Here is a 15,273-nt window from a genome sequence, read left to right as displayed (position 1 = left end):
GGGAGAAATCCCTGGGAAGTTTGAGGGGGCAACCCCATGTCTGTTTTCTGAGGGGGAAACCCCATTTGTGTCTGAGGGAGAAATCCTTGAAAAACCTGAGGAGGAGACTCCGAAAAAATCTGAGGGGTAAGCCCCGACTTTATTTGCTGAGGGAGAAATCCCTAGGAAATCTGGAGGGGATGAGATCCCCATTACCGCTACAGGACAAGGGCCCAAGGAGGACGGGCCGTTGGAAGTTGTGGACTTGGACACTCTGCCAGAGAACTGCCGATTAATTTTCGGGAGTCGAGGAGAATGGCAAGGAGTGTAAATTCAGATCTACTTACCAAATCTTGTGCAATAATAGAAATGGATTGGGTCCAAAATAAAGAAAGCCTTAGTTTAACAATATTTTTTAGTTAATCTATAGTATGCTTTTTTAGCAGATGGTAATACGGAGTATTAGAATTATAAGAGAATAATTAGAGTATGATTTTGACAGTTTGCCAAATCCAAAACAAAAAGAGAGAGTAAAGGGGGGTTTGCAATCGAGCAGAGTGGATAACAAATTAGGGTTACAGAGCGAGAGCGAGAGCGAGAGAAAGGAGAAACGAAGAACAAACGATGCCGTGCTTGAACATTTCCACTAACGTGAGCCTCGAGGCCACCGATACTTCCGCCATACTCTCCGAAATCTCCTCCACCGTTGCCAAGCTCATCGGCAAACCCGAGGCTGTCTGTATTTCTCTCTCTCGGTTTCCCCCCACCCCCCTGCTAATTTCTGTTTTTGTGTTGACGCTGAGCCTATTTTTTTTATGTGGTTTCCGTCTATGTTGCGATTTGATACTCAATCTGTGTAGTTTTAAAGTTTCCTGCCAGATTAATAGTTACAGTGGAGTTTATTTGAATTTACTTTGTTGATTCTTGTGAGATGTGTGCTTAATTGTTTAGATGTTACAGTATGTGATAACTGATTCGCCATCTATGGATAAGAATCAGAGGTTATGCTCATCGCTAGATGAAAACCACCAAATATATACATGAAGCTAAGTTACTGAAATGCTCAAAAAGAAGAGTTCAAAGAGAGAGAAAACGTAGCTTCAATTTTATTGGTGCAGTCTGATTGATTTTTCGTTTGTAGCCGTACTTTACAATTGGAACAGCCTTCCAAGCTTAGGAAATAACAGCAGAAGTCTGATTGTCATTAAAGATTAATTTATCCAAATTTTAACACTTTTAACAGAAGGATGAGATTTTATGGGTCCTATGATGGACTTAACTTCAACATGACAATTAGCTTAACGAGGCTTAATAACAAAGTGGGATTTTGCTATGATTTGGAAGTCATCATGAGATATGCTTCTTCAAGTGCCATCAGCCCTCTTCAATACGGAGATTGGGTGCGAATCAAAAAGCCTGTATTGTTTGTTGTTTACCCAATTTTGTCATGTATGTTGACCGAACTCCAGAAGAATTATGTGCTTTGTATTCCAAAATGGGCTTTGATTACACAGACTTTGAAAATATTGTTTAGCTGTTGTTGCGCTTGCTATTAGCTCAAGCTGTGATTAGAAATAATTTCGGAAGAACTGATTATATTTGCCTTTCTGTGTATTGCAGTATGTGATGGTTGTTTTGAAGGGATCTGTCCCCATATCATTTGGAGGGACAGAGCAGCCTGCTGCTTATGGGGAGCTTGTTTCAATTGGAGGCCTTAGTCCCGATGTCAACAAGAAAATCAGTGGTGCTATTGCCAACATACTCGAGACAAAGCTATCCGTGCCAAAAGGACGATACTTCCTCAAATTCTATGACACCAAGGCAAGAAAGCCCAACTTTAAACTTGTTAGAAATGGTGTTTCTGTGCTCTAGTATCTTATCATTGCAATCCTCCTGTGTGTTTAGGCCACTCAGAGCCAAGAATATGCACAATGTCTGCATGCTTTACACCAGTACTAGATCATGTAAATGCACTTCCACTATTTAGACCCATTCTCCACGAGCTGCTCTGCGCGTACTTATTAACGTAACATAATATTGTATGATCTTCATTTCTTTCGTGGTCCCTTCATGGCCTAAACCTTTTTTTATTTCAGGGTTCCAACTTTGGCTGGAATGGATCGACATTCTAGGTTCTTGCCTTTTTGAACTCCCTAAATATGTGCATGGAAGCAGCTTCGGTGATTGCATCTTATGTATTTCGATTATGATTGACTCACTCGAGCATCAAATGTATTGCTGATATTCCTCTATTATCTTGTAATTCAGCTTGTTAATGACTGAGTATTTTCAAGTATCTGATGTAAGAGTTCTAATTATCAGAGCTCTGTTCTTGAATTTGCTTCTACAGATATTGAAGGCAAGTTTTTAGCTCAAGAACTAAACTTGATATGCTAGCTAGTAGTGCATTCCAACTAATCCAGAACACACCATGTTAGTAACAACAGTTCTAAGCATTATAGTTGTTTGTTGCTGTACATAAATAAAAGAGGCTTTTGCTCCAATCCTAGAAAAAGGGAAACATACAGCAAACATTGAATATAGAGCCATTTATATTGCTATTATTAATGTATAATTGTATATAGATATGAATCAATCCTTTATTGCATAATCAAGATCAAATGTCAGCAATTCAATATGCATTTTGGATTAATGAGATCACGACGCATTCTTTATTGCATAATCAAAATCAGATCTCAGCAATTCAATACGCATTTTAGATTAATGAGATCATGGATTCATGATGTATGATTCTGACAATGCAGATCAGCAGATTTAATTAAATTTGATAGTAAATCGTTATTCTCTCTTCTAAAACTTCCGAACACTTAATTTTCTATACAACTATCTCTGATTGAAATAATTTTTTTCAGATGCTACTTATCAAATTATTGGCAATTTTTTGAAAATTCTAAAGAAATACAATAATTACACATATTTACATGAATGAAATCGATTGAAATTATTTTTTTCATATGCTACTTATCAAATTATTGGTATTTCTTTTTTGAAAATTCTAAAGAAATACAATAATTACACATATTTACATGAATGAAATTGCTTGAATAAAAACAAAAGTATGCATGTATCTCGGCGATTTAGAGTACTTTATATCATACTCTTCACCTCCACTATAGTATATATGATTCATTGATGCCTTAAATATGATTTATTGATGTAATGAAGTGATTAATGTGTGGGAGAACGATTCATTATTTTATGGACACATAATCAATCCATTGTTATGTTTTCGGTATACATCATAGACGCGTTTAGCCAACGATATAAACTAAAATAATACAATTAAAAATAAAAAGAGGAAAAACGTAGTAATAAATCGTAAAAAAAGGATTATCAAACCTTCCTCGCTAAGCTTAAACAATTTGAAACCACCTTTTCGAAACGCTCCCTATAAATACTCCTTCCACTTGGCTCCTTCAAATTTGCCGAATAATCCCCAAATTTTCCCCCAAAATCACCATGGCTGCAGGCGCGAAATACTCCCCCGCCGTCCTCCCCATCTCCACCGCCGCCGCGCAGCCGCACAACTCCGCCGGAAATCATCAATTGTCCTCCGCCAATTCCCCCGTCCGCGTCTTCCTCACCGCCCTCTCCGACAACATCCGATTCGGCCTCGCCAATCGCCGCCCCTGGTCGGAGGTCGTCGATCGCGCCGCCTTCTCCAAGCCGGAGTCGATCTCTGAGGCCACGCTCCGATTGAGGAAGAATTACAACTATTTCCGCACCAACTACCTCACCATTGTCACCGCCGTCCTCGCGATCTCGCTCCTCACCCATCCCTTCTCGCTCTTCCTCCTCTCCGGCCTCCTCGCCGCCTGGCTCTTCCTCTACGTCTTCCGCCAGGCCTCCGATCCGCCGATCGTCTGCTTCGGCCGCCAGTACTCCGATCGGGAGACGCTGCTCTTCCTCATCGTCTCCACCGTCGGCGTCATCTTCCTCACCAGCGTCGGATCCGTGATCATCTCGTCTCTAATGATGGGCGTCGGCGTTGTTAGCCTGCACGGCGCCTTCAGAGCGCCGGAAGATCTGTTTATCGATGAGCAGCAGCCGCAGGGAGGCGTTCCTGGATTCCTCACATTGTTGAACGGCGGTGCCGCGGCCGCTGCTTCTCAGCAACCACCCGCTATGCCTGCTAGGGTTTGAGTCCGTCGACGGTAGGGGCGAATAAACTATACTCCATTTTTTTTTTTTTGATTTCTAGATTTATTGAAATAATCTGTGGTATGACACATGATGAATTAACACAGTAATTTGGTATACAGTTAGCTAGATTTATATATGCACACACGTGAATTTTGTTCAGGAGATGTGTCTTTGTTCTTGATCTGTGAGATCCGCTGTTTTCTTTGGATGTGAATATCAGAATATTATTGTGTTTGTTTTGTGAATACATCAATTTTGCAATTTAAATGGAAAACTAAGGTTAATCAAGAAAATTCTCCCCTCACTTTAACAATGCAGATTAGATTAAATAGGGGTTTCAAAGCTCAAATCTAATGAGTTTTCTGAATAAACATCAAAGTATGTATGTTTGCTTTGTTATTTTGGATCTACTTTATGTTGAAAATCATTTTATTTTTAACGTAGGCTTGTAGGAAGATTAGGAGGCAAGTCGATTTGCCATGTGAATTGTATCTAAACATATACTCTATATCATTCTTTACAACTATGCATAATGATAAATTAATATGACAATAAAATAGGACCGTGCATCACTGTCATGAAATAAAAGTGATCTTAAGTTCATAACTCATAATCTAATATGTTTCGATTCATCAAAGCAAGTGTTGCCTAATCTCAGTTTTTTAAAAATCTATATATGATTACTCACCCAAATAAAGTGTTTGACTAAGCTTATTTTAAAGGACGTATATCTCTATATGACCCCTCACCCGATGTAAATTGTTTGGCTAAACTTATTTTAATGGGCTTATTAGCTTCTGGAACTAATAAAATGTTTCACAAACATATACTAGCACCTTAAAAGTTATACTCTATCTTAGATAATTTAAAGTGACACATTTTTAATATGAAAACACTAAAAGAAATTACTCTTTTGTCTACAATTAAGTGACATAATTTGTCTCGGCTCAAATTATTAAGAAATACTCCATATAATGAAAGTGGATCGAAAAAGTTAGCGAAATGTGGATTTTATTTTTATACTCCATAAATAAAAGATAAGTGGTTAGAGTTGGTGGAATGTAGAGTGCATTACCAAATATAATAGAATAAAAATAAATAAATAAATAAGACATTTAATCCTGGAGGTTTTTTTTTTTAAGATTCTTAATCGTGGATGTAGTACAAGTATCAGCTAATGCTTGATACCTTGAATTCTTGATTGTAGCATTATATTAATAGTACTTTCCTCCGTCTTCCAAATTTTGTCACAGTTTGACTGGACACGAGTTTTAAGAAATGCAAAATAGAAAGTGAGTTGAAAAAGTGGGTAGGAAGTGGATCCTATTTTTAAAGTATTACTAGTTTTATAATGAAATGCGAGTGAGAATAAATGGAATGTAGGGTCCACTACCAAAATTGGTAAAAAGTGAAATGTGACAAATTTTGTAGGACGGACGGAAATGGAAAAATGTGACAAAATTTTAGAGACGAAGGAGTAATAATTTAAACAAAAATTGAAAGAGTCGGGTATGGGTCATCGAATCGGGTCAGATCATGTGCGTGATTCGCACATAAATTAGATGCGAGTACCCGAATTTTCAAGTGCTGCCTGTGAATAAAATCATGAAATTGAGGTAGTAGTAATATTTGGGATGAAAGTAGACGTGTCTATATAGTATATATAATGACATCAGCAAGCATGGAGCTGACTAAAAAACAAAATAAAATGATTGTGAAAAAAACGATAGGAAATCTGGGACAAGAATCTGCAAATAAAATGTGAGCAACATTAGTAGAATTAGGTGAGGGAAATAATTAAGTTTTGGAGGTGGAATAAGTCAAGACTATTTAACGGTCGCACGTCAGCCAGAATATAGCCGTTATAGGTGGCCCGCGCCAAACACGTTCAGCCGTTCCGGATTCTTAAAACGTACACTACTCCTATCTTTTCCCTTTATTAATATTAGTACATTTATCTATTTATATTACTTTTTCTTCTTTAATAATAAAATTTGAGTGATAAATATTCCAATTTGAGTATGAGATCCATTTATAAAAATAAAAAAGTAAAATAAGATATTTAATGATTAATAAAAAGTAATACTATGAGAGAGAGACTTATTTAATTGGGGTAGAAAGACTAATATTAGTATTTGTTAACTCTGAAAATATCCTATAATAAATCTAGTATTATAATCACCGTGCGATGATAAGAAAAATGATTTAACTTGAAAAACTAATTAGTAGTAGTAGTATTGATTTTTTATAGTAGTCGACAAAAATAATGTCCATACTGTGCAGAATAAGCATATAGCCGTTGAGATTAAACTCTCCCTCACTCTTCTGTTACTATCCTCTCTCCCATAAATCATCTCAACTCAGCTGCAGTCAAACCAAAAAAAGCTGAGCCCCTGTGGCTTCAAACATCTCTCTCTCCCTTTCTCTCTTAAACTTGCCTAACCTCTCAATCATTCACATTGAATATTGATTGCTTCGCTTCGCTTCTCCTTCTTTGTTCATGGCCGATCACTTCAAAAATCTATTGGCGGGAAATTCTATATGGAAGTTGGTCTTCTTCCTCAGCCTCCTCCACGCCCTCTCATTTTCCGCTTCCGGCGTAAAATGGGACGGCGTGAAGGTCACCCGAGCCGACTCCCAAGCCCTCCGCGCCATAAAAAACGAATTGGTCGATTTTAAAGGCGTGCTCCGGAGCTGGAACGACACCGGCGCCGGGGCCTGCGCGGGCTGGATCGGGATCAAATGCGCCGACGGCGAAGTCATCTCCATCCAGCTCCCTTTCAAGGGACTTGGCGGCCGGATTTCCGACCGAATCGGCCAGCTTCAGTCCCTCCGTCGGATCAGCCTCCACGACAACGCCCTCGTCGGCGCCATTCCGGCCACGATTGGATTCCTACCAAATCTCAGAGGCTTGTATCTCTTCAACAACCGCCTCTCCGGCTCTCTGCCGCCCTCGATTTCAAACTGCCCGCTGCTTCAGACCGTTGATGTCAGCGGTAATCAGCTCGCCGGAGTCATCCCTCCGAATCTTGCTAACTCCACGCGGCTGTATCGGTTGAATCTGAGCTTCAATTCTTTCTCTGGGTCGATCCCAGTAAGCCTTTCTCGCTCGTCCTCTCTCGTCTTTCTCGCTCTTCAACACAATAATCTCACTTCCTCCCTCCCTGATTCTTGGAGCTCTGTTTCCAATCTCAAATATTTAACTCTTGATCACAATTCTTTATCTGGAAAAATCCCAACCTCTTTAACGAGATTGGTTTCTCTCGAGGAGTTGGATTTGAGTCACAACAAGCTTGAAGGAAGCATTGATGAAATAGGAAGCATGTTGGCTTTAAAGAAGATGAATCTTGAGAAGAACAATCTCGATGGCTCGATTCCGAATTCAATTCAAAAGCTTGTAAATCTCTCAGTTTTAAACCTGAGCAACAATAAATTCCGCGGCGGAATCCCACTGATCTTCGGCAACATCACCTCGTTAAACTCCCTTGATCTCTCCGAGAACAACCTCACCGGAGAAATCCCATCTTCTCTCTCCAATCTCCCAAACCTCACTTCACTCGACCTCTCCTACAACAACCTCTCCGGCGCCGTTCCCTCTCTTCTATCCAAGAAATTCAACTCCACCTCCTTCGCCGGCAACATCAACCTCTGCGGCTACGGCCCCTCAGCGCCGCCGTGCCCGTCGCCTGAACTCACACCTCCGCCTCCGCCGCAGCCGAAGCCCCACCGCCGCCGCAAGCTCAGCACCAAGGATATCATTCTCATCGCATCCGGAGCCCTTCTCTTCGTTCTACTAATCCTCTGCTTCGTCCTGCTATGCTGCTTGTTGTGCAAAAAGACGAAATCCAGCAAGGGCGGAAGAGCTCCTCCGCCTTCAACCAGCAAGGCGGCCGCGGCTGCGGAAGGGGAGACGGGCGGCGACGGAGGAGGGAAATTAGTCCATTTTGATGGACCTTTTGTTTTCACAGCTAACGATTTGTTGTGTGCCACTGCAGAGATTATGGGAAAGAGCAGTTACGGAACGGCCTACAAAGCCACGCTCGAAGATGAGAATCAAGTCGCGGTGAAGAGATTGCGAGAGAAAATCACCAAACCTCAAAAGGAGTTCGAAGTCGAAGCCTCCAATCTTGGAAAGATTAGACACCCAAATATCTTGGCGTTGAGAGCTTACTATCTTGGCCCCAAAGGCGAGAAGCTTCTCGTCTACGATTACATGCCTAATGGAAGCCTCGCATCCTTCTTACACGGTTCGACTTTATTCTCTTTCCACTTAACACAAAATATTACTCTACTGTGTTACAGAGTCATCTTAGTTATGTTATGTTATGTTTATAATACTATTGTTTAGCATAATGTGGTGACATTCGATACACGTGGCGTGCAGCTAGGGGACCCGAGACGACGGTGCCATGGCCCACAAGAATGAACATAGCAATTGGAATAACAAGAGGGCTATGCTACCTACATAGTGAAGTGAACCATGTTCATGGAAATCTGACGGCAACCAACGTTCTTCTCGACGAAAACAGGGATCCCAAGATCGCGGACGTGGGGCTGTCGAGGCTGATGACGAGCGCGGCAACGGCGAACGTGGTGGGGACGGCGGGGTCGATGGGGTACAGGGCGCCGGAGCTGTCGAAGCTGAAGAACGCGAGCGAGAAGACGGACGTGTTCAGCCTCGGGGTGATCGTGCTGGAGCTGCTCACGGGGAAGTCTCCGAGCGAGGCGAAAGACGGGCTGGATCTGCCGCAGTGGGTGGCGTCGATTGTGAAGGAGGAGTGGACTAATGAGGTGTTTGATGTGGAGCTGATGAGGGATGCGTCTTCTTCGAGTGCTGGCGATGAGCTGCTCAATACGCTCAAGTTGGCGCTTCATTGTGTTGACCCGTCGCCCGCGGCAAGGCCGGAGGCGGTGGAGGTGCTGCAGAAGCTTGAGGAGATTAAGTCGGAGGCCGACGTTGCGGCGGCAGATGTTGGCAAGAGTGAGTGAAGAGAGCAAACATTTTTTTTAGTACTGTGTTTAAGTATTCCCTATTGATTTATTCGTTTGGAATTATCGAGGTTTTGTTGTTTGTTAGATTATTATGAAGTTTGTATATAATACTCCGGTACTATTTCTTTGATTTTTTTGGGCGGAATTGCATTGAATCCTAATTTTTGGTCTATGGTCTTCATGTGTAATAGAACGGCTTGAGAAATATTTTTTGTTGTAATTATTAATTTATTATCTCTAAATAAATGGATTTTTATTCTTTCTTTAGTGCATTTTATGTTGGATCTATTTGTGAAACAAATGCTAACTCGAATCTGAATTCCAGAGGTGTATGGATCCTAAATTTTGAGTATAGAATATAGCCTTAAATCCCTGGATTAATCATTAAATGTTAAATCTGGTGCTGAAGAAAACAAATGAATTCAATATATACCCATATAGAGGTGTGTGAGAAAGAGATGCTGGGCTTTGAAGTTTAAATATTGGGCCACTTTTTCCATAGTAAGATTATGAGTTTATAATCTTTCTCATTCTTTCACTTTTTTTATGTCTCAAAAAATTGGTAACTCACAGTTTCAACAAAAAAGGAAATTATCATTAATATTATAAAATTTCTCTTAATTTAACGCATTAAACAATTCCTCCTAACATTAACTTGGAGTTGGGATTTTTGTAAGAATAGATTTTATGTTAAGGTGACTTAGTTGGTGAGATGGTAATAGGAGTTATAATACGACGTCGGACGTGTTTGATAAGTTAGTAATACCAAGATAGAGAATAATATATGGATACTTCTAATTGTTTGATATCATAGTTAAAGCTTAACTCAAAGTCCAATATAAAACAAGGGTCCTCCTGCCATCTTACCAAAATTATAACTTTAACCATATTTATGTAACTCACCTATTTGTTAAGTTAAACCATGTTATTTTAATATACTATATAAATTAAGATAATTTTTTTTCTATCAAACAATAACGAAAAAAAAATCATATATTTGCATATCTTGATATGAAGTTCATATTTCTTATCTTATTTTACCAATATTCCCATATTTCATCTATTTTATCAAACGAGTCGTAAGTATAACTCTATAGGCCTTAAATTTGAAGTTATCAATAGGTTTTTGGATAAAATTAAAAGACTAAGGTTTTTTAACGGATGATCTTGTATTCTATAATCAATTCGGTGATTGAATGAACCTACAATCCCGCATTATATGTATCAGTCATATCTAATTTCATATATCTCAATCATGTCACTTAGACTAATTAACTTTGACGATTAAGCCATTGATACGATAGATTGCGACCACCTCACAATTAGTTAGTTACCAATCATCATAATATCCATTGGAATCTTTTCCAAACAAAAAAATCTTTGATATAAAAGAGCCAAGTGAAGAACCTGGCCCATTTTACAATTATTATCACATGCCCACTTTTCCAAATTGAGATATGATGTAATTATAAAGTCCATTTATATAATCTAATATGGACAATTTTTAATATGTCTTGAACTATGACTGTCCTTTCCTTTATTTTATTCTCAACTAAAAAACGGATCACAGTAAGATTGACCCTCTCAACTTAATCTTATAATTAAACATGTATTATATTCGGTTCATAAGATTGACCCTCTCAACTTAATCCTAGATGGATAGTCTCATGATAATTAGTCATAGCCTCTCCCCTCCAACTAAAATAATCCTACAACTTAATCCTAGATGAATAGTCTCATGATAATTAGTCATGGCAACCGAACGCCACCTTAGTAGAAATATTTGTTAGAGCATCTCCATCCGTGCTCTTTGGCAAGAGTACGGATGTGGGCCCGGAGCCACTTTTATTCATTTTTTACTCTCTGCTCTTAGGCAAGAGCACAACACCTATATCCATGCTTTTCCGCAAGAATAAGCTCAAGGGATCCCACCATTCCATTATTCAATTTAAATAAAAATATTTTCACAATATTAAAATGCATTAAAAACACACGAAAATTTGAAGTATAAATGAGAGATAATTTGATGTAAATAATGGATGATGAATGTGAGTACTTATAGATAATTTTGGGATAAATTTTTTTTTAAAAAAATAAATTTTTTTTTGAAAAAAATGGTAAAAAAGCAGCTATATTTTTTGGAATCCGAAAATATTTTTTTTTCTTTTTTCCGAATTATTTTCGATTTTTAATGAATTTTTAAAAAATAAATAAATTTATCGGAAATAAAACGAGCCAATCACGTAACGCCAAGTCGCCTTGCTCAGCGGCACGAACGTGGTCTTATTATCGAGCAGCGCCCTGCCGTCGGCACGGACGGACAGCTGCGCAGCGGACAGCATATGCCGCGACGTCGGCACATACGGCGTCCGCGTCCGTCTTACAGACAACCGTTGCGGATGCTCTTATCCACTTTTTTCACACATACAATTTAATTAAGTGATGGAAAGATTAGTATTTTAACTTCTTTGTCATTACTTTTAAAGGCTTGTTTAGTAGACCATATACTCCAGCCGTTCACGAAAAGTAGCATTTTGTCAATTTTAGGATGTCCACAAAAAATAGTCTCATTTTTAAAAATAGAAAAATTTTCTTCTCTCTTTCCTACATTTCATTAAAATCCGTACAATACTTAAATGAGATTAGTTTTTGCGGACAAAAGGAGTATAAAAATACAAAGCTTGTTATGTGATTGTGATTCACTGATGCTCCATCGTTTGCAAAAATAATATAATTTACTTTGAACTTTCTATCGTACATATAGTTTTTACAAAGGAGTTCATATTTTAAAATCTTCTTAATTGGGTCTTAATACTTAGTTAATGTATAAGAGATTATGTATCTTTTATGTTAGATAGTTTGTTTTTGCAGTCGGACTCTGCCCACCTCATTTTACCAAAAAAAAGAGGGAGAAGAATGTTCATATTCATCATATACTAATCGCAATTAAGTCATTTAAGTGTAATCTCTTATTAGAAATTGATTAAAAATATTTTAAATACAATATAAAAATGAAATACTGCTATAATTGGTCGAATGTGCTAGAAAAGATTAGTGATTAACCACATTGGATTTTAGTACACTTTTTGAGCGGCCCCCCACAATACTAGTTGGATGCCTAGTACTTGCCCTAAAGAGTCAAAATCAATTTAATAATGGAACAATCAATCACAATGTTAGTATGAGTGTACAATATTCGATGTTACTGTATTACATTTATACTACCTCCAACCCCCAAATTTTAATACAGTTTACCATTTCGATTCATCCCTAAAATTTAACACACTTCACTTTTACCAATTTTGTTAATGGACTTCATATTTCACTAACTAATTCTTACTCATATTTTATTATAAAACTAATACTTTAAAAGTAGGATCCACATCCCACCAACCTTTTCAACTCACTTTTCATTACATTTCTTAAAATCCGTGCCGAACCAAAGTGTGTCAAAATTTGAGAAACGGGGGTAGTAATATTATAGGTTTGAATATGTCCCTAATTACGCAAATAAAATTGAACGTATAAATAATTAAGAGAACTGCAGAGATAGTAAATAAAATTAATAAGCTAAATAAATTTACCATTTTCATCACAATTAAACTTAACCAAATTAGCAAGACTTGTGTTAGTATAGATTGTGTAACTTCAAATTTTTGCACTTGTATAACACCAAAACATAATATGCTGTGTTATTTTTAGAAAAAAATAGTACAAGCATATGTAATAAATCTATAGTCACACAAACAAAATACTAAATACACCAAACCATCGATTGTGAAAAGAAACATTACATAAAGAAGCAAATAAATGATGTTGGTCAGTCCTAAGCGCATGGCAGTCATCATAGATCAATTTAATAGAGATGTCCCAACTGACATGCAACACATGAAACGATTTAATATTTTCACAAACTCTAAAATAAATTAATTATAATAGTTTGGGATTGACCAAAATATGAAAATTAGTGAAAAAACATAAAATTAAATTCTAACTTGTCCAGCAATTCAACACCAACTAAAAAGGTAGATTTGGATGTGGCTATGTGAGTACTACAAATCTCTCAAAACCACTAAACTTAAGTATGGAATAAAAATTCATGACACTCAGAATGTATAGCTATGAAGATCCCTCTTGAGCTTCATTGATTTTCTGTACCCACTCTCACCTTAATAAAAACATCCTCACTAGTCACTACAATATTTATATAGAAACAAATGATATTGGCATCTTAACTCTTAATTGCATGGACACTTACTCACGATCAATTTAGTAGAGATGTCCCATCTGAAAAACAACACATTAACATGTTTGATAGGGATGATAACTCATTTAGGGATGAAAATCCATGAACAAAAATCCATTAAGTACACTACTAATAATTTCACCAACTAAAAAAAAAGAAAAAAAATTCATGTGTATAGTAATTATAGTATGAGAGTACCAGAACTTAAAAATCATTGGAAAAACTTAAAATCTGATCAGTCCCGCATCTAAAAAAAGTACCGTAGTGGATAAGTGTTTGCTGCTATAGCCCCTAAAAACGAATAAACTTGAGTATGAAACAAAATCCATGAAACTCAGGATGGATAGCGCTACAGAGACCATTCGATAAATACCCGGGCAGAATAATAGTACAATCAAAGACCTTCTATGGCGCTATCCCTCCTGAGCTTTACGGATTTTCCATACTTCTCCCTCACAGCTTAATGAAAACAAGCTCACTCATACATACATATAGGTAGAGAGGAGAGAGAGAAGTGATGATGATGATGATGAGAGGTGGATGGGATATGAATTGGCAAGTGGGATCCGATATATAAGAGGGGATAGTAACGTGGGGAATGGCAGTAAAATGTCATCGAATTTCTCATGTACACAGAGAGGCCCCCTTTAGTATCTTTGACTATATTTTTATGCATGTGTTCGAGGACGACTACCCCTTTCCTGTTACTCTACCTTTTTTTTTTCCTTCTCAATTTCACCGCCATCACACATTTACATAAAACATCGATATCATACTCCTTTTTTAAGTGTAGAAAGTGTATAAATTAAGATGAGAAATCTACGCGGTTAAATGAACATTATAAGGTGAGAAATCTACGCGGTTATATGTGCATTATTAGAAGACTCCCAAATTGACACAGTGTGCATTATTTTGGGGGACAAATAAAGTATATTTTAAATAAATAGTACAAAGTTTAAATAGATCCTTTTGTAAATTATAGAGTGTTATAATAAAACATTGGGACTCTTCAAATTTTAAAAAATTCAATTGTCCATATAAAAATAATCTTGTTACGTAAATAGTGGATAACACAACCTTTAATGCAAATTTGATAAACTACTAAAAAATCAGAGAGTAAAAATTGATAAAAATATTATTAGTTAAAAATGAGACTCATTTCATTACTAACAAAAACATACAACTAGGGATCAATTATAGTGGACAAATTAAAATAAAAAACATAATTATTTTTCATGACTTAGGAATCTATGTTACTATAATTAAGTACGCTAGTCATGATACTGAAATAACTGAGGCACCATGCACCTAAAAATGTTTAACGACGTAAATAGATACTCCCTCCGTTTCTTCATAGTTGAGGCAGAACTTTTCGGCACGGAGTTTTAAAAATGAATGTTGGGTGTGTTAAATAAATAGATAAAAAAGTAAGAGAGAGAAAAAGTAAGAGAGAGAAAAAGGTAGAGAGAATAAAGTATAAAGTGAATAAAGTAGAGAGAATAAAGTAAGAGAGAGTAAAGTTAAAAAGAGGAAAAAGTTATCATATATGAAAATGACTCAATTATGATGAAACGGAGAGAGTAGTAGATAATAGTAGTTCAATAATAATGACAAAAATAAGAATATAATTATTTTATAATCCTCCATGATATATGTGCGAAGTAAAATTTGAAGTGACAAGGCCTAGAACTTTAGATCCAATTTACAAGGCGCATGAAAAAGCCATGTTCCGTCATTAATAATTAAAATCAAGCCCAAAATTCAATATCCACAATCAAAAAGGCCCAAAGGTTGAATATCATCATGGGCTTTACGATCAACTTTATAAATCAATATGAAATTATGATTTCTCTTTCAGTCAAATAATATTACTTGGTTGAATTATTAATATG

General features: G+C 37.2%; 2 protein-coding genes and 1 pseudogene across 3 annotated transcripts; all 3 read left to right on the top strand.

Moving 5' to 3' along the window:
- The first annotated feature begins 492 nt into the window (after positions 1-492).
- Positions 493-2,316, top strand: LOC125218344 (Tautomerase/MIF superfamily protein). 2 transcript variants are annotated; one of them, XM_048119993.2, is made up of 4 exons: positions 493-714; positions 1,600-1,800; positions 1,885-1,943; positions 2,076-2,316. In XM_048119993.2, exons 1-3 carry the CDS (start codon positions 604-606, stop codon positions 1,936-1,938), a joined length of 366 nt encoding a protein of 121 aa, XP_047975950.1. In that variant the 5' UTR covers positions 493-603; the 3' UTR covers positions 1,939-1,943; positions 2,076-2,316. The 2 variants fall into 2 exon arrangements, with proteins under 2 accessions (XP_047975950.1, XP_047975951.1); XM_048119994.2 differs by lacking the exon at positions 1,885-1,943 and having other exon boundaries at positions 497-714.
- A 1,082-nt stretch (positions 2,317-3,398) lies between these two features.
- Positions 3,399-4,390, top strand: LOC125219957 (PRA1 family protein B4 pseudogene; annotated as a pseudogene).
- A 2,106-nt stretch (positions 4,391-6,496) lies between these two features.
- IMK2 (inflorescence meristem receptor-like kinase 2) lies at positions 6,497-9,402 on the top strand. The gene is made up of 2 exons (XM_048126819.2): positions 6,497-8,390; positions 8,528-9,402. The coding sequence occupies exons 1-2, from the start codon at positions 6,644-6,646 to the stop codon at positions 9,130-9,132; spliced, it is 2,352 nt and encodes a 783-aa protein (XP_047982776.2). The 5' UTR covers positions 6,497-6,643; the 3' UTR covers positions 9,133-9,402.
- The last annotated feature ends 5,871 nt before the right edge of the window (positions 9,403-15,273 follow it).

This window comes from Salvia hispanica, chromosome 1 (genome assembly GCF_029641045.1).
Source record: "Salvia hispanica isolate PSC_SH4W2 chromosome 1, Shi_PSC_v1, whole genome shotgun sequence".
Lineage (NCBI taxonomy): Eukaryota > Viridiplantae > Streptophyta > Magnoliopsida > Lamiales > Lamiaceae > Salvia > Salvia hispanica.
Note: the sequence above shows the minus strand (reverse complement) of the source record. Positions and strands in the feature narration are given on the sequence as shown.